The following is a 26,152-nucleotide window of genomic DNA, read 5'->3' on the forward strand; positions in this document are numbered from 1 at the left end:
AGCTGAATTCTCTGGTTTTTTAAATACTAAACACGAAAGCCATTTTTTTAAAAAAAGAAAATTGATTTTTTTTTAAGGACACCCAATTAACAGAGAATTGCATATACCAACTGGCCCTTTTCGCCTTCATTCTCTATACAGAAACTAGGATCATCCACTGTACTCAGCCACAGATTGTTTCAAAGTGACTTAATAAACCACAATAAATAGTCCTTATTTTACAAGCACGCCCATGGCTGAACCAAAAGCAAGCTTCAAGTCATGTTGGGGTCAGCAAGTGGTGTGAACTCTGAACATAAAGAGAGGAGATTCCAAGGAAGGCATAAAAAGAGGAGATTCCAAGGATGCAACTGGGGAGCGATCCTGGGGTGGGGGTGGGGGGAAATGCATTCTCATAGTCTGAATGGGGCAGTGGAATATTAAATTCACTCTGACTTAGCTCCATGACTTTATCTAGTAACCAGATTCTACCGATTGGCACATGAAGCCACTTCACTCACTACAGTTCCTGATTTCTAAGGGCTGAGTCTCGTGGTTCGGAGATACAAGACAGGCTAGCTTGGGCTCTGTCCATCTGCTGAAACCAACCCCAAAAGACAAAGCTGCCATCTTAGCCCTGGTTTCTAGGAAGCAAAAACCTTTGAAAACCACAGGGTTTTCACCATTTAAGCAAAAAAAAAAAATAACCTGCACAAAGGGAGATGTTTCCTGCAACGGGAGCATCTGCTGCAGGAGAGATCCATCCCCAAAGGATCAATTGGGGTAAAATAAATTCGATTTCTTCCTCCCCCCACTCCCAAGGAATTGGGGATGATGGGAAGGATTTCTTTCCTGCGTTTCACACTCATTTCCCGGAGAATCGCAATCAAGGTGGATCTATTGCCATTGCCCAAACCTAGGTCCTTGCAACTAAAACCAAAGGCTCCTTTCTTTCCCCCAGCCCACCTCCCCCCCAAAAAAATAGCCACCCAGGAAGCCGCATAGGAGGGGGCAACTAGAAAGATGTGTGCCCTGACAGGAGACCATCTTCCTCTTCCCATCCCTCCCCTTCAATATACCTTTTCAATATACCTCATCAATTGTGTTGTAAATGTTGTACCTTGATGAACGTATCTTTTCTTTTATGTACACTGAGAGCATATGCACCAAGACAAATTCCTTGTGTGTCCAATCACACTTGGCCAATAAAATTCTATTCTATTCTATTCTATTCTTTCGGGAATTTGTAACTAAGATACCCCCGGCGATTTAAAAAAAAAAGAAAGAAAGAAAAGAAAAGCTCTTTTTTCATAACATTTGGCGATTCTCGCAAGAATCGGGGCGGATCCTCCGATACGTGCCCCCCCTTCCTTCTTCCCTCCCTCCCCACCCACCCATCACTCGTTTGCCCATCTCCGGGCAACAGCAAACGGCCCGGGCAGCGGAGCATCCAGCAAGAAAAAAGAAAAGAAAAAAAAAACACCTCGCCCTCTAGGCAGTTGGGCAGCAGCCGGAGCTTTGCAAGAGCTCTCCAGGCTGGCTGGCACGGGATGCCCTCGCCTCGCCTTCTTCCCAGCAGCAGCAGCATCCTTGCAGTAGGATAGGCGGCAGGCAAAGAGCCAAGCGACCCTGGGAAACGGGGGAAGGAAAAGGGGCGATCGCAGGGGGCTTACCCAGCACCGCCTCCTCCTCCTCTCCCTGGCCGGGGGCCCTCTCGCCCGACTGGCAGACCCCGCACCTCGCCCCGGTCCTTTCTCCGCGCCTTCCAGCCGAACCAACGCAAAAGCCCTGTCAAAAGAGATGCAGGGCGCGTTTGTCCAAACCAGCCACCGCTGCCGCGCAGCCTCAATCGCGCCGCCGGGCACTATGGGGCGCGTAGTTCGAGGCGGCTGCCATGGTGACGCTTCTCGAGTGTTGGGGCGGGGTGGGGAGCCGTTCGAGCCTACCGTAATGTCCTGCACCGACCGGAGGATGGGCCGGTCTTGGCTGGGTAGCTCCTGGGTAGCAGCGGTCCCTCTCCCGCGGGATGCAGGGCGCTGGCACCTGTTGGGTTTCATCCGAGAAGCATCCCCTACTCCTCTCTCTCTTTCTCTCTCTCCCTCTCTCTCTCTCTCTCTCTCTCTCTTTCTCTCTCTCTCTCTCTCTCTCTCTCTCTCTCTCTCTCTCTCTCTCTCTCTCTCTCTCTCTCTCTCTCTCTCTCGGTTCATGGCAGAGGAGAAATGTGGAGATGCTTCCAGCGTTTCTTCCAAAGTGTCAAGGGTGGTTGCTTTGGGTTTTGGAGTTCAGACTTCCAGTGGGAGCCAAAGACTCGCTTTGCAGACAGCCGGAGTTGGGAGGGCAGAAATCTCAGTTAGCTTACTTGATTTGAAAGTGCATTACAAAAAACAAAACAAAACAAAACCTGGCCTTCTAAAATATAGTCCTTTGTCCACCCCCTTCTCCCCAAATAAATATTGAGTTCAGGAGTTAAAATGCCTTTCATCCAAGTTTTTCATCCTGGCACACGTCTTTTCCCTATCCTCTTTTGTCTTTTTTTATTACTATCAGGTTTTATTTGCCCTATCTTCCATTATTTTATAACTCAAGGCAGTGAACTCAACCCATCTTCCTCCTCCTAATTTCCCCCACAACAACCATCCTGTGAAGTTTGTTGGGCTAAGAGAAAGCAACCGGCCCAAGGTTACCCAATTGGCTTTCATGCCTAAAGAGGACATGGTCTCCCAGTTTCTAACTGGATGCCTAACTACTAGGCAAAACTACCACGGCTTTGAAAGTTAAATGAGAGTGTCAAGTTGAAATTCACCATTGTTTCTCAATTGGCGACGTGCCTATCACAGATAAAATTCTGAAGCAGTTAGGTGGTGAGTCATGAACATTTAAGTCCCTAAAACTTAGTACAAATGATAAATACAATGCTTGCAAATAACATAAATATTCCCAGAAAAGTCCCCTGGGCTTTCCCTATCTATTGTGATGGGATACAAGCAGTGGTGGGATTCAAATAATTTAACAACCGCTTCTCTGCCCTAATGACCAGCTGGGTAGGCGTGGCTTGGTGATCATGTGACCGTGTGGGCGTGGTCAACTCAACATCACTCACGTCAATTGGCACTTCGCCTTAGCTGTTACAATGTAATAAGGGTTAACCAGAGAGGCAGTTTCTGTAAGCAGGACAATAAAGATTAGGCTAGAAACACCACCAGAATGTTTCCTTCCTGCCTTCCTTACAGGATTAGCCCTCTAAAGTGGAAAAAAACAAAATAAGATTTCTTCCAACAACCGGTTCTCTGAACTGCTTAGAAAGTTAACAACCAGTTCTCCCGAATAGGTGCGAACTGGCTGAATCCCACCACTGGATACAAGTTCTTTGATAGAGCAATTGGTGGAACTTAAGATACAAAGCTTAAGAAACACCAATCTAATGAACTGCTACTCTTTCTGTTTTTCTAATTAGCAATACCACTAACAACTTCCTTTTATTTGATGTTATATAATAAACATTACAAGTAGACAGAATCGCAACAAAATAAAACGGGTGCGAGCACATCCTGTATATGCTAAGAACCCGTTGGCCCTTGATCTGGAGGGTGAATTCTGACACCTACATTCCTGATAATGGAGGGGTTGGTGCATTTGGCATGCAAGAATGATATGGTGTTATGGTCATATGCAAACGAGATCCATCATCCTCATTCCTCAGACTGAGATTTAATTTAGAGAGCCCCTGGGAGGCAGCTAAATCCTGAAGTAATGACTGCAGCTGAGTTTGCACCAAGGGAACATCCCCAGGGAAAAACTCAGAAGCAATGATTTATATAGGACAGATTGCAGAAAATAGGTCAAGGGAGGCAGATGGTGCCACTCAGGAAAAATATTACCCTTCTCTTTGCAAGTTATTCCTTATCAATTAGAATGAAAACATGTCAGGTTCCCTTAATTAGAAGGAAATATTCAAACAATACTTTTCCCCAGTTTTACCTGTGTCATGAAACTAGATTCTGCAAAGATCCTATTGCTTTCGAGTAGCTAAACGGAAAATGTTCTTACCTTACCAATCCATTCAGTGGTGGGTTGCAATTTTTTTTTACTACCTGTTCTGTGGGCGTGGCAGGGGAAGGTTACTGCAAAATCCCAATTTCCTCCTGATCAGCTAGGACTTGGGAGGCAGAGAAAAGATGGGGACAGGGCCAATCAGAGGTGGTATTTACCGGTTCTCCGAACTACTCAAAATTTCCACTACCGGTTCTCCAGAAATGCTCAGAACCTGCTGAAAGCCACCTCTGAATCCATTCCTGTTGACTAAAAGTCTTCTTTGTTAATCTTAGTTACTTGACTACAATTAATAGTAATTGATGCCTGGTCAGTTTCTGTTACACATTTAACCTTTAATACAACAATGAGAATTTGTGTATTCATACTTCTTTTATAATGTTATAACTGGTATGTTTTTTGTTTTGGGTGTTACATGAATTCATCTGCCTATAAGGGGGTCACAAATTATAGTTAAATAAACTGTGATTTAGTCCTTTGAATGGGCCAGGTCTACAGCTTTTTTTTATTTGGCTCTGACCTTATGGCTTTCTTTCTTTCTTTCTGAACTCACAATAGTACAGCATAAAACTCTGCTCTGAGTAACAGTGTATGAATCTGATGAAATGAAACACCCATCAATAAAAGCTTTTACTGTAATACAAATCGCTTAATGGCAATAAAAGAGTAAACAGGCATCTCACACATCTTCAGATGCCTATCCCAACCCTCACTTGGCACAGAAAATAGATTCTAGGTCTGAACCTAAAGGAAGATGGAGATGCATGATTAAAATTAAATTGTTACAACAATAACATAGACTGAAGGTTGTACAGAAAAACTGCAATTATATTACAATAAACAATTTTTTGCTATTAGCCCCTGGACTTTCCCCAGGGCTAGTCTATAAAATAGGATGCTCACCAGATGTTTCATTATGCTAATAATAATAATAACAGAGTTGGAAGGGACCTTGGCGGTCTTCTGGTCCAACCCCCTGCCCAGGCAGGAAACCCTACACCTCTTCAGACAAATGGTTATCCAACATCTTCTTAAAAACTTCCAGTGTTGGAGCATTCACAACTTCTGCAGACAAGTTGTTCCACTTATTAATTGTTCTAACTGTCAGGAAATTTCTCCTTAGTTCTAAATTGCTTCTCTCCTTGATTAGTTTCCACCCATTGCTTCTTGTTCTAGCCTCAGGTACTTTGGAGAATAGCTTGACTCCCTCTTCTTTGTGGCAACCCCTGAGATATTGGAAGGCTGCTATCATGTCTCCCCTAGTTCTTCTTTTCATTAAACAAGACATACCAGTTCCTGCAACCATTCTTCATATGTTTTAGCCTCCAGTCCCCAATCATCTTTATTGCTCTTCTCTGCACTCTTTCTAGAATCTAAACATCTTTTTTACATCATGGCGACCAAAACTGGATGCAGTATTCCAAGTGTGGCCTTACCAAGGGATTATAAAATGGTATTAACACTTCACATTATCTTGAGTCTATCCCTCTGTTTATGCAGCCCAGAACTGTGTTGGCTTTTTTGGCAGCTGCTGCACACGGCTGGCTCATATCTAAATGGTTGTCCACTAGGACTCCCAGATCCCTCTCACAGTTATTACTATTGAGCAAAATACCACATATACAGTACCTGTGCATTTTGGTTTTTTGTATTTTACTAATACAGTACCATCTAAAGCACAGAAGAGCTGTGCAGAGGGTGACGAATTCCTGTTCCCCAGTTGGCATGGGCTACTTTGATTTAGAGTACTATACCAGATAGTTAGAATGTACGTTTAACTAAGACTATTACTGCCAATCTGAATCACAGAAGGAAGCCAAATGTCACCTCCTCTGTCTATTCCTTGAAGCAATCTCCTAAATGCAACCTTTCTCAATCTAGCAGGACAGCAACATTCAAAGGCATTTGGACTTACCAGATCAAAGACAAGCCCAGCTCTTAGCTGCTTTCTGTTTCCGGAACTATAATCATACATAAAACCAGTCCAGTAAACATCAAGCAAGATCTTCCACTATCATTGAAGTATAATGAGCCATGCACTTATTTAATTAAACAGGGCGCCTTTTTAGAACATTCTAAATAAGCTAATTATACGATGCATTCCGCAATATGTCATCTAAGATTAATGCTAAGATGCTCGTCTTATTTCTGTCCCTTCTGTAAAACCACACAGTCATCAAAGGTTGGGTTTAATTGAGCTCCACTGGTCTACTTTGAACCTTGAGATACGCTCAGTTCTGCTGACTAAATAGCACCTATGCACAGCTCCCAATTTTTCTGTCTGTCTAAATAAAGAAGCTACCATGTTTTAAAGGATCCGTACCTTAGTGCAACGTATGAATTCCCACCGTGTTTCTGGGATTGCTTGTCGAAAGACAAGAGGCTCATTTCTCAAACATTATGTCTGATAAATGAGTCTGTATGCCTGTTGGAGCAATTGATTCATTCCTGTCTCCTTCCTGGATAGAAATCATTTTAAGATGGAATTTTAGAGCTAACGGTAAAAGAAACTCTTCTAAAAATCAATTTTAGCTGCAGATAGCTGAATAAATCAAGCCGGAGGAAGACATGTGTCTTTATTTTCTGTGGTGAGATATGTGCTTTCCGGGACCGACCCCCCGATTTGTGATCAATAACCAAATATTTACTGTCTACTTTACTGTGTAGGTCTACAGTTAGGATATGCTCCACGCATTGGTCTAATCCTGAGCATTTCAACCCTACGGCTTTCACAGCCTGCACCATTTTGTTGCAGGTCCCATGTGCCATAGTACATAGCATGCAGACTGCATAGATTTTCCATGAAAACATTTAATTTAGCCTTTTCGGAGTATCCCAAACAGTTCACATTTCTCATTAGAACAGAGATGAGCTCACGCATGCTTTTAAAAGCCTGCATTTTCCCAAAACTTGCTGAAGCCTTTGAATTTCTTTTCTTCCGTTCTTCCAGAAGCTGAGTTTTTCCCTCTGGGGAAGGACCTGTTTATTTTCAGCTCTGTTGGAGCCTTGGCTGAAAATATTGGCCCATTAAGAAGCCTTACTGAATTCTAATGGACTTCTACACAATGGCAGCCGTCCTCTGAGCACACAAAGGTCCCCCTTCTCTCTCGCCATAGGCAGCTTGCCAGGAGTTCTCACCCTGCTCACTCTCATTCTCAAGTGAAACTCACACAATCATTACACTGTCCGAGCTGCTCAGTGGCGGAAAAAAATTGCAGAGATGCTTAATGCATGAACACACACACACCACTCCAAAAAAAAAAAAAAAAAGCCCTCGGAGAGCTGTCTTATCGAGCCACTATGTATTGTAAATAATGGGGCCTTTGTGGCTCAGACTGGTAAGACAGTCTGTTATTAACAACAGCTGCTTGCAATTACTGCAGGTTCAAGCCCCACCAGGCCCAAGGTTGACTCAGCCTTCCATCCTTTACAAGGTAGGTAAAATGAGGACCCAGATTGTTGGGGGCAATAAGTTGACTTTGTATATAATATACAAATGGATGAAGACTACTGCTTGACATAGTGTAAGCCGCCCTGAGTCTTCGGAGAAGGGTGGGATATAAATGCAAAAAAACCCCCAAAAAACGATTGAAGTGCAATGTAGGGATCAAACTAATGAGATTTATTTACAGGTAGATGAGAGCCAGGTTGATGTTTCTCTCACCCCCCCCTCCTTTTTTCTTCTTCTTTTCAACGAGGGTTGCCTGGTTACTGAACCCATTTTTGGAATTCACACAATACATGGGACCGTAAACTCTGAACGAGCTGCAAGCCAAGTTTGCACAAGATGCTAAACTGCAAACAGCGAATGATGACAAAGACGCCAATAAGGGAGAATATTTGTAGCTCAGGGTTGAAATGAGGGGTCCTTGGTGCTCTCTGACCTTTCTTGTTTTCTTGCAGGCGTTTCATGAGGTAACATCATCAGTTTTTTTTTTTATTATTTGCATTTATATCCCGCCCTTCTCCGAAGACTCAGGGCGGCTTACACAGTGTTAAGCAATCAGTGCTAGTCAAGGGGGCTAGATGAGGAAGACTGAAAATAACCAAGCTTATCTCTGGGGTAAATGAGTTTACCTACAGATTAACAGAGTTGGAAGGGACCTTGTAGGTCATCTAGTCCAAGCCCCCCCCCCCCGCCCAAGCAGGAGACCCTACGCCATTTCTGACAGATGGCAGTCCAGTCTCTTCTTGAAAGCTTCCAGTGAAGAAGCTCCCACAACTTCCGAAGGCCAGCTGTTCCATTGGTTGATTGTTCTCCCTGTTAGAAAATTTCTCCTTTTTTTCCAGGTTGAATCTCTTCTTGGTCAGTTTCCATTCATTATTCCTTGTCTGGCCTTCAGGTGCTTTGGAAAATAGCTTGACCTTCTTCCTCTCTGTGAAGACGGCTATCCTGTCTCCCCTGGTCCTTCTCTTCACTAGACTAGCTATGCCCAGTTCCTGCCACCGTTCATCATATGTTTTAGACTCCAGTCCCTTCATCATCTTAATAATAATAACAACAACAACAACAACAACAATAATAATAATAATAATAATAATTTAATTTTAATGGTTGCTCTTCTCTGCACTTTTTCTAGAGTCTCAACATCTTTCTTATAATGTGGTGACCAAAAGTGGAAGCAGCATTCTAGGTAATGGTCTTACTAAAGCTTTATAGAGCGATATTGGTACCTCCCTTGATCTTGATTGTATCCCTCTGTTAATGCACCTTAGGATTGCCTTGGCTTTTTTGAATGCCGCTGCACACTGCTGGCTCATATTTAATTGGTTGTTCACTAAGACTCCAAGATCCCTCTCACAATTGATGAAGCCTGTCTGCGGCACGAAGGGGATTGGTGTGTTTGTGTGTCAGGCGTGAAGTCAGCTTGTCATTACCAGTTACAAGTCAATGCTTGAGAGGAAAACCCAAATGCTATTTCCACGGTGTGAATCTGATTTTCGTTTGCAGCATCGCAGGAATATACCGGATTCAATAGAATAGAATAGAATAGAATAGAATAGAATAGAATAGAATAGAATAGAATAGAATAGGCCAATTGTGATTGGACACAAAAAGAATTTCTCTTGCTGCATATGCTCTCGGTGTACATTCGTCAATAATCATAAGGTATAACACTTAATGATAGTCATAGGGAAGCAGTCAATATAAATCTTAAGGATACCAGCAACGAGGTTACAGTCGTACAGTCATAAGTGGAAGGAGATTTATTTATTTTTATTTATTTATTTATTTTTGTCACAACATCATATAAAAAGGATTATATAGTATATAAACATATATATGAGTAAATATTAGGAGGTATAAGCACCAATATATATATAGGAAGAAGAAAAGAAAAGAAAACAACAACAACAATAGAACAGGAACGGTAGGCACGTTTGTGCGCTTATGCACGCCCCTTATGGTCCTCTTAGGAATGGGGTGAGGTCAATAGTAGAAAGTTTTTGGTTGAAGCTTTTAGGATTATGGGAAGAGACCACAGAGTCAGGTAAAGTATTCCAAGCACTGATGATTCTGTTACAGAAGTCATATTTTCTGCAATCTAGATTAAAGCGGTTAACATTAAGTTTAAATCTGTTGGTTGCTCTTGTATTGTTGCAATTAAAGCTGAAGGTGATAGGAATGAGATGGGTGATAGGAACGATGAGAAGATTAATAGTAATGCAGACAATATTGTCCAACTGCCTTTCTCAAGCCGGTCAGCCCGGCTAATATGGGTAGCGGGGAGCAGAGGAAGTTTTAGCCAGTACCTAAAAACCAGAAAAAGCCGCGATCGGAGCATCCTCCGCGCCTCTCCCTCCCTCCCTCCCTCCCTCCCTCCCTCTCTCTCTCTCTCTCTCTCTCTCCCCATCCCGCCCGGGTTGAACGGACTACAGTCGAAGATCAATGGCGAACTACAGCTCCCATGAAGCCATTCGCCGCCTCCGAGCCATCGTGTACTCCAAAGCGAGGACGCGCAGGCGCAGTAGCCGGGCGGAAACAGCTCTTGTAGTTTTTACAACTCTTCGAGGCTGGGACTTCTCCGGCTGGGTGAGTCCTGCGGGGGCTCCGAAGCCGCGGGTGGGGGGAGGGAGAAAGAAGCTTCAAATGAGCCAAAAAAAAAAAAAAATGGGACTTGGGGAGGAGGGGGAGGGGGGCAAATTTGTCCTGCCCGCTCTTCTCGAAAGTTGCAAGAAACTTGGGGAGGGAGGCGGCGAAGGCGAGACCTTTTGCCATAGAAAGGCGGGGAAAAGGGAGTCGGGTCTGCCTTCTGCAACCTGGCGCCCTCCGGGTCGCTGGGACCCCCCCCCCCACGGGCTCCGATCGCGCGCCGTCAGGTCCTGCAGCCAAGGAGGATGGGCTGGTGGGGGGGGGTTTCCAACTGGGGAGGGGGCTCTTGAGCCGCCCCCTGTCTTGTTTCCCCGCGGGGGGGGGCTGCCAAGGGAGGCTGCGGGGTGGGACTTCGGGGGAGCGAGAGAAGGAAGGTCGGGGCGCGGCAGGAGCCCCGATCCTTCCATCTGTCTGTCTCTGCTCTTGCTCGGGAGACGTGGTAGCCCTCCACACCCAGGGATGATTTCCCTGCCCCGCCCTGGTCATTGAGAACAAACCTATTCTCTCTCCTCTCCTCCCCCCCACTCAATTCTGGGGCATTTCCCCTTTTCTGCTATCTCCCCCCCCCCATTCAAGCTCAGCTTTCCCCGAGACAAGCAAGCCCAGCCTAAAACAAAAAACCGGGTCACGAGCTGCGGGCTAGTTGCTTTTTGACCCCTTCCCTGATGGACTTGGCAGCCCGACCTTTAGAATCGATATTAGTCACTTTCCCAGCCAAGCTGGAAAGCCTCTTGTTTTCCTTTAAAATGCTCTGGAGTTGTAAGGACTTAGATCAGGCAGGGATTGATGATCTTCCGTACACCTGTGGGGTTTTCTTTTCTTTTTTTCTCCTTTGCTATGGATCTTCTATTGTTTTGGATGCCCTGCTTTTTTTCCCTGCCCTTGTTGGACTGAACAAATAAAACAGCCTTTTTACCTTTTTTGGAAAGGAGGGGAGGCGCGGGGAAAAAACTTGTTAATATTGATTGTTTCCTGATTGCTTGTTTGTAGTCTATGACTATCATTAAGTGTTGTATCATTAAGTGTTAAATTTGTACCCTATGACTATCGTTAAGTGTTGTATCATCAAGGGTTAATTTGTACCCTATGACTGTCATTGTGTGTTGTACCTTGATGAAGGTATCTTTTCTTTTATGTACACACACTGAGAGCAAATGCACCAAGACAAATTCCTTGTGTGTCCAATCACACTTGGCTCATAAAGAATTCTATTCTGTTAAGGTAGCTCAGTGGTACAACCCTTAATTCTGCCTCCCAAAAAGTTTCACTTCAGACTGGGAAAGATGATCCTAGCTGCAGATACAGTACTTGTACTACAATAAGTTGTTCAGCCTTTCTCTTTGTAACGCCTGGCCTGGAAATGTTTGGGATTGTCTGTCTCATCATAGCTGGCCAGGCATTTGTAGTCCAATTATCATAAAGCCCCCACCACCACCCACTCTTCATACTTCATCTTTATCCTGGAATTATTCCAATCAACTGTCTGAGCCCAGTTTCTTAATCGCTGCAGGAGAAGACAAAAATCTGCCCGGTGTATTGTTCCAGGAAGAAAGGGCGTGACCCACAGACCTGTTCATATTTAGGGTCTTTGGAGGAATTGTTTTTTGCTGAGATGGTTTGAAACACAGCCTTGCTTCTGTCATCTTGGATACGGTTGTTTTTTTTTTGCTCTGCTTGGTTTCAGTTTGGACGAGGAGGGGGAGGGTGTATTCTCAGGTAAAGATGCTGCCGGTGGATCCCCCCCTTGCAAAAGTAAGCTTATGAATCCAGTTGGCATCATGGTCCAGAAGGAACCGAAGAGAAATTAGCCTGGCAGAATTACCCATAAGGCAGAATAACAGAGCAGCGAGGAGGTAGAGAACAGCATGCCTACAGCTCTCCCTGCAGTTTGTTCTTTTAAGGTGTGGTGAGGGACGTGTGCCAACATTAGAGAAAGCTGCTAGTTTTTAGCACACGGAATAGAAAAGGCTGCTATTGTGTCCTCTGCCTCAGGCAACCAATGTCTCCAGCCAGGCTTAGCTCCTTCCCCATGTTCATGTCCCTGCTTGTATGCTTAGAGGTTCAACAAACCAGCACCAAGAACAGGATAAACTTGGGAGCTCTGGAAAAGATTGCAGTATTGGATATCCAGAAGCGCTGATCCTAGCCTTCAAGACTGAGATCAGGATGTGGGGGGGGAAAAACTCCACTGATGCTCTTTTTAGAGGTTTGAACACTCCGAACAACTGTTTCTTCGGTGATATTCAGATGCTAAAACTTACCTGTTAGCAAACTTTATTTGGCGCAACTGTTGTTGCAGAACAGAGTCCTCATACTCTTCTCACTTTGGAAAACCTGGATGCAGGGTTTAATCGCTCTGCTATAGGTAAAGGTAAAGGTTCCCCTCACATATACATGCTAGTCATTCCCGACTCTAGGGGGCGGTGCTCATCTCCGTTTCAAAGCCGAAGAGCCAGCACTGTCCGAAGACGTCTCCGTGGTCATGTGGCCGGCATAACTCAATGCCAAAGGCACACGGAACGCTGTGACCTTCCCACCAAAGGTGGTCCCTATTTTTCTACTTGCATGTTTTACTTGCTTTCAAACTGCTAGGTTGGCAGAAGCTGGGACAAGTAATGGGAGCTCACCCCGTTATGCAGCACTAGGGATTCGAACCGCTGAACTGCCGGCCTTTCGATCGACAAGCTCAGCATCTTAGCCACTGAGCCACTGCGCCCCTTACATGCTACATAAGTCACTGTATTAAATCAGGAATGTCTCTAAAAGTTGTTTGCCAGTCGGTTAGTTTGTGTTTAGAGCAAACTTTGTTGCAATGTCTGATTCTTTTTCCAGGGGTGAGCACAAAACAAAGAATGTAGAATAAAAAAACAAAACTCCCAAAATATGAAAAACTGGGATGTGATGGAAAAACTGGGATATGAAGGCTAGTGTGGTGTAGTAAATTAGAAATGGGAAGAGCAACATAAAGAGCAGGTTTCAAATCCTGCGGTTGAATTCGGTGCTATTAGTATTTGAGCCTTCCTACCTCCTAGGTTATTGACCTTGATCGCTGACATCTTAACTTTTAAAGTAAGCCACATCCTAAATCCAGGAACTACCTAATCTCAGAAAAGTTTTCTCGTTAAAAAGTTGGCTCTGGAGACCACCAGCATCTCTTTGATTGACTAGCTTCTAGCTGGACGAAAGAAAGTCCAAAGTTATTGAATTCCTAAAATTGTAACCAAGGGCCTAAGGTAGAATTCATATATCCACTTTTTTTTTAAATTTGTGCAATTGGGCCTCGATTTCAGACACTATCCCTTCAGATTAAATAAATAAATGAAAAATACCCAGGGAGGATGTGCTTTCCACAAAAGTTCTGGAATTAAAGAATGCGCATCCAAATCTTATGTTGCTAATAAAAGGTAAATGGGGTTCTGTTACTTTAACAGAAAGGCATTTCCGGTGCTGAGAGTACAGCTAAGTGGAAACCGGAAATAAGAGCATTTGAAAGGTCTGTTTCCATCCAGAAATGACACTTAAATAACAGGCCTCCCCTGGTGCTCTGGGCTGTGTTTGCTTGGGAAATCTAGACCTATTCAAAATATTTTCATAATTAACTGGGACATCCTGCTCAGTTAGCTTTCTGGTGTGGGTGTCCCAAATGACGCAGAGTTCCTAAGGAGGGTTTGGGAGAACATAATGGTTAACTTTTTTATTCTTCATCATTACTGTGCCTAATGCTGGCTCCTTTTTTTTCCCATCTCTCTTGTTTGAGAGGGAAGATGTGCCTGGTATTTCTTATATCAAAATTAGCTATCAGTTGCTGGTGTTTCTATTTACATTGAGCGATTTCCCTGTCAACAAGGTGTCATTATGTATGGAAGGAAAGAAAGAGGCGAAGAGTGTTTCAGTGTAAAATATATTAACAACAACAACAACAACAACAGAGTTGGAAGGGACCTTGGAGGTCTTCTAGTCCAACCCCCTGCCCAGGCAGGAAACCCTACACCATTTCAGACAAATGGCTATCCAACATTTTCTTTAAAATTTCCAGTGTTGGAGCATTCACAACTTCTGGAGGCAAGTTGTTCCACTGATTAATTGTTTTAACTGTCAGGAAATTTCTCTTTGGTTCTAAATTGCTTCTCTCCTTGATTAGTTTCCACCTGTTGCTTCTTGTTCTACCATTAGGTGCTTTGGAGAACAGCCCAACTTCCTCTTCTGTGGGGCAGCCCCTGAGATATTGGAAGGCTGCTATCCTAGTCCTTCTTTTCATTAAACTAGACATACCCAGTTCCTGCAATTCAGTAATTGCATATTTACGTTCTTCATACGTTTTAGCCTCCAGTCCCCTAATCATCTTTCTTGCTCTTCTCTGCACTCTGCACAAAAAAATCTGGAAAGACAATCCCATTTATATTTTGTGGTTAGGATGATTGAGGTGAGGCAGCGATCTTTTGGAACAGGCAACCATTTCTCAACTTCATTCATGCTTTCCAATCCATGTCCTGCAAAGAACAATTGCACAATAGCAAAAATCGGGATATGAGGCTCTCTGTCAAGTCGTGGAGGCTATAAACTGAGCCAAATTAGCAAGCTAGCAGGAAGGAACTATTTGGGGTGTTCTTTGCTCAATAACGTTGGCCTATTCTGAATTCAGACAAGGGGATAATCATGGATCGAAACCTGGAAAGACCCTCAAATCACTTATCCGAGGAGACCCGTATGAAATGATGGTTAATATTCCCAAGTGGCAGAATTCTGCAAGGCGGCAGGGTTATTCTGTGATTTCAAAACACTCCAAAATAACATTCAGATGATGCAGCATACTGGCTTGCTCGTTGACTTCAACTCAAAAGCCAAGAATGACCAAGAGTTTTCTCTCCTTTGGAAGTTTTCTCTGGCTATATCAACCCCTTAAACAAGAAATATAAGAGGATCACTCCCAAAACCTGTTTAAAGCAGAAAGACAATACAACAAACGCTTCGTTCATCAAAACGGGGCTGCCTTAGGCATAGGGTAGAAAGTCAAACCTGAAGTGACAATTCAGATACCTGTGGAACAGGTTTCCACAGCTGCCCACAGGTTTCAGGCTGGCTAGAGAAGCCAGCAATGGAGCCTGTTACAAAGGGACCACAACCTTCCACATTACAATATTTTGTTGCATTTCTACGTTAATGAATTTAATGGTAATAACCATGCAGAGAACTTTGCTGGATCATGCACAGTGCAGAAGTGAAGCGTTAACTTTTTTTTTTTAACCATTGTAAGAGTTTAGAGAGAAATAAAAAAAACCCCTCCCAGATTAGTCTTCCTGAACTACTGGCCCAGTTTCAGGTCTTTGATTGATGGTGGAAAAGTGATAAACTGGGCTTTTTTTAGTGAAGGTTCATCCGGAGACTGATTAGCAGAAGATGTGTTGCTAGAAACCATGATAAAGTGTACAATTTGTAGCATGCTGGCCCGAATTAGCCCCCCATTTATTTTCCTCCTGAGGTCATCTTCTGTTTCGAAAAAAAAAATAAGTAATGGGACCTTTAGTCGACTTAAAGTTCAACCTCCCTCTTTAAAGGTATTTGGAGTGGGGGGGGGAAAACAACACTCAAAGATTGCAATGTGCCTCTCTGGATAACCTCCTCCAGAACTTGAGAACACTCCAGGTCAAAGGGTCTTGGATACGTGCATTTTGCTAATGTTCTTGTTTAGATTTTAAATCAGGAAGGTTGGCATTGCTGCCTTCATCCATCACCTGACGATACGCAGTGCAGATGAGGGATTAAAACATTGATTTTTTTTTTGTTAATGCCAGGAATTTGCCTAAAGAATTTGAAGGATCTTTGCCAGTCAGGGTAGAATTGTAGAAAACTTTTGCACCCATTTTACAGGGGATACTGAGACCCTAAAGCAGCAGATCAAAAGCAGGCAAAGCGGAGTAGTCAGAAAAGCAAGTCACTTAGCTCCGGAAGTATCCGGCGGCCCCACCTCTGCCTCCGACGCAGAGCCCTCATTCCCAGCGTACTGAACTGGTCCATGTTCTTCTTCAGCCTCATCGCTGTCTGACTCTGTTGCCAGCTATGCAGGCTGCTGGCGGACCACAACAATGCCACCCGTGGACCTCGCAAGCTCTGTTTTCGGCTGTGACAGCCTCCTGCAGCCCACTACCAGCGAAAACGGAGCTCGAGAGCGCCGCCCCCGGGGCCTTGAGTTTGACACCCCTGATCTAGAAGTTAGGCTTACGGAGTCTGGCTTAGAAATGGAATTCTTTCCAAGCAATTTTATCCAGGAGAATTTGCAAAGCGAAACATGCCCTGACTCGTTTGTAGACGGTTGTGGCTCAGCATGGCATGGAACTCCACAAAACCAGCCAGCCGGTCATACCCCCCAACGCCAGAAGAGGGGAGAGAACACAGGGGAAGAAAGGGAGTGGAGGGACTGACATGGCTGAGCTTTGCGGCAGGGCAGTAGTTGCCAGGTCTTCTTCTGGAGAACTTCCAAACTTCCTCATTGTGTGGAACCGATCAGAGGTGCTGAATTTACCCACGAGTAACAGCTTTGAGCCAGTTCCAGATATAACGGAGGGTTTTCTTTAGATTGGCTTAAGACTAAACACCCGCTGGCAACCCTTGATCATCGGAGAGAACAGAATTGTTCTTGTGTGTGTCCGACCCATTGTTGAGAGGTCTTTTCCATAGCGCCCACTAGCACACTGATGTTCTGTGATTCTAAACAGATGCTCTGGTGCTCGAGGGGAGGGCAACACACACAATGGGGGCTTGGCACAGAGACGGCACAACTTGGCAGCTAATGGTGGTGCCATGCTTATTATCCACAGGAAGTTTGAGATACTGGCCTGAACCAAAAAGTAGGTTCAGGAAGAGGAGAAAAACATTTGTGGGCAAGGACCTAGGAAGTCTGGCGGGCTGATTGTGCAAGATCAGGGTGCTTCATTTTTTTTTTTTAAACCATGATATTGCTGTCGTGTCCCACTCCTCCTCTGACAGCCGGGTCGGGGAAGTCCGTATCAAGCGTGGCTGCAAAGCCTCTGCAGCTTTGCCAAAGTTCTGTCAGAGTTCTCAGGGCAGGCAGGAGACCAGGATGTGACTTCAGCAATCCAAGTTAGACTTTGCCTGACTCAAAGAATGCCAGAAAGCAGATCCTTTATATAGGCCATGGGGTGTGGCTCCATGACTCAGCACTTATCCAGGCCTGCCCCTCCCTTCCTTTTGCTGACGTCGCCTCTCCATTCTCCGGAAGCGTGGATCTATCCATTGCATCGTTTCGTCCCCAGCTGCCGGTAATCCCAGCTCGTGGCTGGCTTCAGGCGCACATGCTATCGGAGGGAGGTTTGTTTGCTCGGTTTGTCCGGGCATGGTGCCAGGGCTGGGGGCTGGAGGCATGCCAGGACATTCTTCTGCACTATCAGTCTCTGGCTGAGATAGCAAGAGATGAGAGGGGACCGGTTGCAGCGGGCGGGGGGGACGAGCGAGGCACAACAATTGCATTGGCAAATGTCTGTGGAGATTCTCGGTCATCCAGGTTCGTGGTTGTCCCAAAGGTGCTTTTTTCAAGAGGCAACTGGACTTTCTGGTTTTTCTTTTGACGATGTTTCGCTTCTCATCCAAGGAGCTTCTTCAGCTCCCCAACGTCCGGCCAGAGCTGAAGGGATATTGCATTGGTAGTTCCTTGATTGAGGTTTTGTTTCTTTCTGGGTTGTTGGTCTAGTGCAGGAGTCAGCAACCCACGGCTCTGGAGCCGCATGTGGTTCTTTCATCTCTCAGCCGCTGTTGCCTGTCACCTGTCGGCTCCACAAATGATAGGGCTTTCGGTTAGGACAGGTAGAAGAGGAAAAAGGATGCCACGCTAGGAGGAGACTCTATGGTGGGGGAACCGGATTTCCGGTCAGCTCCAGAATTGAATGGGGGGGGCTTCTGGTTAGGACCTATGTGGCTCTTTGAGCGTTTAAGGTTGCCGACCCCTGGTCTAGTGTTAACCTTCATTATTAACCTTTGCTTATATATGTGCTGATTGCTGGTGCATAGGTGTTTTGGCACCAACAGAGATGAGCAAGCTAACAAGAACAAGAACACTCCCACCAACACTGACTAGGCAAATTTACAGAGTTGGAAGGGACTTCGTAGGTCATCTAGTCCAACCTCCTGCCCAAGCAGGAGAACCCTACACCGTTTCTGACAGATGGCAGTCCAGTCTCTTCTTGAAAGCTTCCAATGATGAAGCTCTCGTAACTTCTGAAGGCAAGCTGTTTGGCAAGCTCTCGCGATTGGCAAACCAAATAGTATATTTAAAAAATCAGACCGAGCACCCATTCCCTTTTAGCACTGATGACGTTACCTAGTTGGGTAATGAAACATCTGTAAGAAAACGACTCAGTTCAGAATGCATCAAGGTCTCCACAGAACTTGAAGTGTTTTGTGTTGCCCCGAAGAGCTCCAGGCGTACTTCAGGATATTACTCCAGTACTTACAGAGTTGATTATGATGTTGACTGGGATTTTTGGAGCCAAAGACTTGGCTGCCTATGCTATACGCCATCCATTTCCCTGTCTGAAACTCTACATAATCCCTGGCTAACATAACAGGAAGTACAATTGAATTTTGGGAGAGAGCCAGGTTGGAGAAGGTTGATAGGAGACGTGTGCTTTTTAGCAAGAGAACATTTTGGGCTGGCTGAACTAGAAGGCCAACATCTCCTCCGTGGCTGACTGGGGAATTCTGGGAGTTGAAATCCTCATATCTAGAATAGAATAGAATAGAATAGAATAGAATAGAATAGAATAGAATAGAATAGAATAGAATAGAATTATTTAATTTAATTTAATTTTTTTATTGGCCAAGTGTGATTGGACACACAAGGAATTTGTCTTGGTGCATATGCTCTCAGTGTACATAAAAAGACAAGATACACTCATCAAGAATCATAAGGTTCAACACTTAATGATAGTCAAAAGGTACAAAAAAGCAATCAAATCATATTAGGAAACAGTCAATATAAATCGTAAGGATACAAGCAACAAAGTTACAGTCGTACAGTCATAAGTGGGAGGAGATGGGTGATAGGAATAATGAGAAGATTAATAAGAATAGAACAGAACAGAATAGAATTTTTTATTTTATTTTTTATTTATTATCCAAGTGTGATTGGACACACAGGAATTTGTCTTGGTGCATATACTCTCAGTGTACATAAAAGAAAAGATCATCAAGAATTCTAAGGTACAACACTTAATGACAGTCATAGGGTACAAATAAGCAATCAGGAACCAATCAATTTCAATATAAATCATAAGGATACAAGCAACAAAGTTACAGTCATACAGTCATAAATGGAAGGAGATGGGTGATATGAGAAGATTAATAGTAGTGCAGATTTAGTGAATAGTTTGACAGTGTTGAGGGAATTATTTGTTTAGCAGAGTGATGGCATTCAAGAAAAAACTTGTTTTTTCTAGTTGTTCTAGTTTTCTAGTTGTTCTGGTGTGCAGTGCTCTATAACGTTGTAAAGTTGTCAAGGCTTTTCTAGATGTACGTTAATAATGCTGAGCACCTTACCTGTCTGAGTGATGACAACTGCACATCTCTAGATTGTTGTGCATCATCTTAAGTTTTTGGAGGCATGCTTAGCCATCAGCATAACTGCGGTAAAGCAGTTGCGGATAATTTTTCCTGCATCTTCAGATGAGTTGCTTGTGTGAATTTCATTCATTTGTGCAACTTTGCCAAACGAGTGTATTTTTCCCCCCTTTCTGTCCTTCCAGTTAAAAACCCAAAGCTAAGGGTTGCTGTTAGTTGATCAAGCTACCTGACGTTGGTCTGCCAGAGTGATGGCGCTCCCTTTCCGGAAAGACTTGGACAAATACAGGGAACTTGATGAAGATGAAATTTTGGGCAAGTTGACCGAAGAAGAACTGAAGCAACTGGAAACTGTCCTGGATGACCTTGATCCAGAGGTGTGTGCCAATGTTTTGTTAGCGCCTGAAGGCAGGACAAGAAGCAATGGATGGAAGCTAGTCAAGGAGAGAAGCAACCTAGAACTGAGAACTGAGAACTAAGAACTATTCTATTCTATTCTATTCTATTCTATTCTATTCTATTCTATTCTATTCTATTCTATTCTATTCTATTCTATTCTATTCTATTCTATTCTATTCTTCCCTTCCCTTCCCTTCCCTTCCCTATTCTATTGTATTCTATTGTATTGTATTGTATTGTATTCTATTCTATTCTATTCTATTCTATTCTTCCCTTCCCTTCCCTTCCCTTCCCTTCCCTTCCCTTCCCTTCCCTTCTATATTCTATTGTGTTTCCATAGGTTTCTGGATGGAAGAAGGGTTCAAGTGAGGAACCAGCCTGGACTCACTCTAGGAGGTTAGCTCTGACTCCTCTTGAAGGCCTTAGAGCAGGGTTTCCAACCTTGGCAGATTGAAGGTGCGTAGACTTCAACTCCCAGAATTCCCCATGCTGTCTAGGGAATTCCGGGAGTTGAAGTGCAGATGTCTTCAAGTTGCCAAGGTTGAGAAAAACCTGCCTTGTAGCCTTCTCTCTGTTTTTTCCCAGGTGAAAGCTGCCCATTAAATCGCTGACTCTGTAAACCGCTGAGAGAGGGCTGCAAAAGCACTACGAAGCGGTATATAAGTCTTAAGGGCTATTGCTATTCACCTCTTCCTTTCGTTTCATAGAACGCCCTGTTGCCAGCGGGATTCCGGCAGAAGGACCAGACTTTGAAAAAACCCGGCGGGCCTTTTGACCGAGAAAAGCTGCTCTCATTTTTGGAGAAACAAGCCCTGGAGCAGAAAGATGTCGAGGAGGTGGTGCCTTACACGGGAGAAAAGAAAGGTAACGGCTTCCCACTGAGCAACTTGGCTTGTCCAAGCTCCGCTTTCTTTTCTCTCTGCTCCCCATTCACGGGCTGGAGTCATATACAGGCAGTCTTTAACTTAAAGGCCATAACTGGAACTGGAAGCTCTGCTGCTAACTGTTGTGTCTTGCCCGCTCTCAGCGCAGCCGGGGTCTTCTTATCTGCTTCCGAACGCTGAAGAATGTCCTAGTATGCCTCCCGGCCCCAGCCCTGGCTCCATGCCCAGACAGGCTGAGGAGGAGGGAGCACCTCCCGGCCCCAGCCCTGGCTCCATGCCCAGGCAAACGGAGCAACTAGACCCCTCCCCCTCCCCCACAGCATGTGAGCCTGAGGGAGGTTTATTACCAACAGCTGCCGACTGGAGTGACCCTCGCTTCAGAAGAATTGATAGGTGGCGGCATCAGAAGGAAGGGAGGGGCAGGCCTGGATAAGTGCTGAGTCATGGAGCCACACCCCATGGCCTATATAAAGGACCTGCTTTCTGGCATTCTCTGAGTCAGGCAAAGTCTAAACATATCTTGCTGAAGTCACTTTCTGGTCTCCTGCCTGCCCTGAGGACTTTGCTAGGACTTTGGCAGAGCTGCAGAGGCACACCTGATTCGGATTTCCCTGACCCGGCCGTCAGCGGAGGAGTGGGACACGACACTAACTGAGGAAGTTGTTAAAATGAGTCACGCATTGATTTTACAACTTTTATTGCTGCGGTTGTGAATCAGCATGGTCGTTAAGTGAGCCGTGGCCATTAAGTGAATCCAGGTTCCCCAGATTGACTTCCCTTGTCAGGAGCCAACTGGGAAAGTGACAAATGGCCATCGCGTCGTCCCAGAACGCTGCAACCATTGTAAATAGGTTGCCAAGCACCCGAATTCTGAGCACATGACTGTGGGGAATGCTGTGACGGGTCATAGGTGCGAGGACCGGTCATTCATTCTTCAGCAACATTGTAACTTTGAACGGCCGCTAAACAAATGATTGTAAGCCAAGGACTGCCTGTATCAGGCTGAACTATGGCTTGTTTATTAAGCCGCCATCAGCTGGACGTGACCCCATAATAAGCCACGAGGAGCTGAGTTCCCCCAGAATCTTATTTTACATTTTTTTATTTTATTTTATTTTATTTTATTTTATTATTTTATTTTATTTTATTTTATTTTATTTTATTTTATTTTATTTTTATTTTATTTATTTTATTTTTTTATTTGTATTTGTATTTTTTTTACTTGCATTATTTTTATTTTATATTATTTGATATTTTATTTTACTATTTTACCACCCATTTTATTAGAACAAACTTTGGACTTAGTACAAAGCGTGAATGCATATTTCATGTCTCTCTCTTGCCTTCGGTCTGTGAGTTCTGGGCAGGACCCTTCCGTCTCCAGTTTATTCCTGAAACAACAGCCCTGTGAAGTAGGCTGGGCTGAGAGAGACTCCCTGAGAGGAAATCCCTCCACAGAGGAGTGGCGTTTCTCCCCCCACACCGCCCCGCATCCCATCCAATCCCTTAATTCTAGGCAGCTGGTCTTCACGCCCTCATGCACACGAGAAACCAGAAGACCAGTGTTCACATGTGCTGGGGAGGTGCTCTTCCGGTCTCTGGTGCTCCCCCATGGGTTCCGTGCTCCCGTTTCGCCAAAAGGTTCGCCAAGGCTGCGCTAGGGAGTAGGGTTGTAGTAACCGAAAACATGTACAGCAAGCTTCCTTGGAGTTTAAAAAGGAAATGGGCCAAAACCCCATCTTTCCAAAAGATCAAATTATTATAATATATATTATCATTATTTATGTTATTAATAATTTAATATTATTATTATTTTTAAATCCACCATTGCTACACAGTGGCTTGACCGTCTTGTCCCCTTGTTCCAGTTTGGGTGAAAAGAACAATGAGCCACTGTGGCCTGCGAAGGGAGCTGATGCAACAGAGTTTCCTTTCACAAGATGACATTTATGATGTAAATTCTCACTGAGCTGACAAGGGCAGCTTTGTGGCTAAGAGGTCGTGGAGTTCTCAGATGGGTAGCGGATGGGGAAAACACTGACCTGAGAGCCCGATCAGACAACCCTGGTCCGTGTTGCTAATGCTAGCTTGGATGGACCATGTCTGATGAGACACAGAATTCAGCTTCCCACGTTCCTCTAATAGTGCAACACTTAGATAGGACTTAAAGGTAAAGGTTCCCCTCGCACATATGTGCTAGTCGTTCCCGACTCTAGGGAGCAGTGCTCATCTCCATTTCAAAGCCGAAGAGCCAACGCTGTCCGAAGACGTCTCCGTGGTCAGGTGGCCAGCATGACTCAACGCCAAAGGTGCACGGAATGCTGTTCCCTTCCCACCAAAGGTGGTCCCCATTTTTCGACTTGCCTTTTTTACCTGCTTTCAAACTGCTAGGTTGGCAGAAGAGATAGGACTTAGGTTCTATCTAACAGTTGACTTAGGACCATGATGGCGAACCTATGGCACGTGTGCCACAGATGGCACGTGGACCCATCTCTGCGGGCACACAAGTCGACACCCAGGTCAGCTCCAGCGCACATGCCTGCGCGCCTCCCCCTGGCCAGCTGATTTCCGGGTCTCTGCCGGGGAGAGGGCCGCACATGTGCATGTGTGGGGGATGGGGGGGTCGTGTGCGCATGTGCAGAGCGTGGGGGTGTATGGCGCCCCTACCCACTGTTTTTGTGCTAGCAGGCTTCAGGGAGGCAGAAGCACAAGTGGCAGGGGGAGTGGGGTGGTGGTCGCGCATGCATGCACAGAGGGCAGGGCCTACGGGGTGGGTATTGCATTTATGGGTGTCGGCACACGCGTGTGCACTGTTGCTCTCATGCATGCGCTTTTGGCACCCGAGGAAAAAAAGGTTCACCATCACTGACTTAGGATGTCACTGGTCTGAAGCAGCTTCATCACTGCTACCGAAGCTACCCAGAGATTTGACTTGGCTTGGGATGATGATTGATGATGGACCTGCCTTGCTTAATTGCTTCTCATTAAGGGTGTGGCCAGACTCGCCTAGAACGGACGTGGATCGGTGTCTGGTGCTGTTGCAATTAGCTTAGCGGTTCTGGGTATCCCAAATATACCTTCAACTCCAGCCAATCACATGTGAACTAACCTTGAGATCACCCGTCTCCACCCTGGCGTGTCCACAAGTGTTGGGAGTTCGACTCCCGTAATTCCTTGTCCTGGATGCCACCATGTTGAATTGCCATCCTGTGTGTGTGTTTGCATAAGGGCTGGTCTCTGTGAACCTCCTTTAATGTCTTTTAGCTCAGGGCGTGTGATCTTTCTCAAAGAGAAAATATTTTAGGAATGTTATAAAGCTTTATACGGGCGTGCTAATAAAACGAATATGGCATGCAATGTGTGCATGCTAATAAAATAAAAATAAAATAAAACCTACCAGCTTGCTGAAGTATTAAACTCGTCTTCCTCTTCTCAATCAGTAGACATATCGGCTGGAAGTGATCATAGAGAACTATTGGATTCTTATCTCCACTATTCACTAGTAGGGTAGAATATTACAGTCGGTAGTATTCACCCGGTTCGGGCCGATTCGGGTGAACCAGTAATGGCCACCTGCGTCCTATTTAGCCACGTTTTCCAAGCCACATGCATGTATGCAAGCCGCGTGTGCGAGCAAAGCGCATGCACGGAAGACACACGTACATGTGCAGAAGGCGCGCACGCAAAGCTCGCTCACATTTTCGGTGCACGGCAAACCAATGGTAAAATTATGTGAAACCCACCTCTGATTACAATGGCTTCAGTCTGAGAGTCTAGTTCAGTGGTCGGCAACCTGTGGCTCTGGAGCCGCATGTGGCTCTTTCATCCCTCTGCTGCAGCTCCCTGTCGCTGATCGGCACCACAGTTTTGAGTGGAGCTTCTGGTTGGTGGGGTGGGGAGGGGGAATCACGGCGCACCAGGAAGAGACTCTATGCCAAGGGGCGGGTTTTCTGGTCAGCTCCACAATTGATAGGGCTTTCAGTTACGGCAGGTAGAGGAAAATGGATGCTGTGCTAGGAAGAGTCTCTATGGTGGGGGATCCGGACTTCCGGTCGGCTTCATAATTGAATGGGGGGGGGGCTTCCGGTTAGGACTTTTGTGGCTCTTTGAGTGTTTAAGGTTGCCGACCCCTGGAGCTAAACCATGAATCCAGCTCATGGTTGCTGAATTTTATTTCATTTCTGTTTGGGTTTGATTCGAGCTTAGTGCGTTGCATGAAACCAGCCAACTCAGGTTTGTAAGGCCTAGTTTATGGTTGAGCATAATACATGGAATAAACCAGAACATTTACTCGACAAATCCTAATTAGCCCAGGGAGGAGTTCCCTGATGCTAATACTTTGAACGTCTCCCTCCATTGCTTTGATGCCATTCGTTGCGCTCCAGAAATCGTCCACGCATAAGCACGGAGGCAGATCTTGGATGTATTTTTTCTGGTTTATTCAAACCGAGCAAAACCGGTTCTTGTTTCTCTGAGCAGCTTCCGCAGTAAATAAGTTTAGCCTTCCCAAATCATCATCGTCAGAACAGCCATGGCTTTTGTGAATGGCTGTGCAGATGTGCTCTCTGGGCAATGCTTTGTGTGGGGGTTATGCGTCAAGAGGGAAGAATTTGCAAGAGTTTTTTTGATCTTCTGCCAACTGTTAAGTCATTATTTCCAAAGGCCATAGAGGGTAGGGATTTTTTTTTTTAATCCTTGGAGTGAGTAAACAATAAACTTAATATTTTTTTCCCCTAAAAGTATTTGCTAATTACCTGGAAAGGAATCTTAACTTCTCTCTAAAGACAAGCAGAGGTGAGGTTCAAGCAAGAGAGAATCTTGTTAGCTTTGATTAAACAAAACTTATGTTTCAGGTATGACCCATTTTGCAGAGGGAGCAGCTAAATTGCATTCTCAAGGTGTTAATCATGCATCTGGAAGAGAACAATAGCCCAGCTTGGGTTTAAATAGGGTTCAGATGAGGGTAGCCTGTGGTGTCTGCTTCACTTTGAAATTAAATGTTCAGTCTCTGGAAAAAAAATTGCTTCCAAACGGAACTGACAAAACATTTTACTATTTTATTCTGCTTTTAAAAATAATAAAGGTTTGCTGTTGCTAGTAACAGTATCTGGAGTCGGTGAAAAGAAAAGAAAGTCTGATTAATGAACGAAGAATAAAGAATGCTTTGCTTTGTTCT

At 44.8% G+C, this 26,152-nt stretch overlaps 2 protein-coding genes across 3 annotated transcripts in view; one reads left to right on the plus strand and one right to left on the minus strand.

Moving 5' to 3' along the window:
- Nucleotides 1-2,047, minus strand: part of LOC131184661 (tropomodulin-2-like) — a 24,536-nt gene extending 22,489 nt beyond the window's left edge. Inside the window, exons 1-2 of one of the 2 annotated variants that reach the window (XM_058156278.1) lie at nucleotides 1,926-2,027; nucleotides 1,653-1,767 (exon numbers count right to left, since the gene is read on the minus strand). The gene's annotated coding sequence lies outside the window, so the exon portion shown is untranslated. Of the gene's footprint in view, nucleotides 1-1,652; nucleotides 1,768-1,925 lie in introns of both variants that reach the window. The other variant, XM_058156280.1, reaches the window with a different exon arrangement.
- A 7,933-nt stretch (nucleotides 2,048-9,980) lies between these two features.
- The window catches only part of LOC131184686 (tropomodulin-3-like), a 30,570-nt gene continuing 14,398 nt past the window's right edge, over nucleotides 9,981-26,152 (plus strand). Inside the window, exons 1-3 of the mRNA XM_058156319.1 lie at nucleotides 9,981-10,063; nucleotides 19,879-20,070; nucleotides 20,800-20,956. Coding sequence (XP_058012302.1) covers nucleotides 19,945-20,070; nucleotides 20,800-20,956 — 283 coding nt within the window. The 5' untranslated portion in view covers nucleotides 9,981-10,063; nucleotides 19,879-19,944. The remainder of the gene's footprint in view (nucleotides 10,064-19,878; nucleotides 20,071-20,799; nucleotides 20,957-26,152) is intronic.

This window comes from Ahaetulla prasina, chromosome 13 (genome assembly GCF_028640845.1).
Source record: "Ahaetulla prasina isolate Xishuangbanna chromosome 13, ASM2864084v1, whole genome shotgun sequence".
Taxonomy (NCBI): Eukaryota; Metazoa; Chordata; class Lepidosauria; order Squamata; family Colubridae; genus Ahaetulla; species Ahaetulla prasina.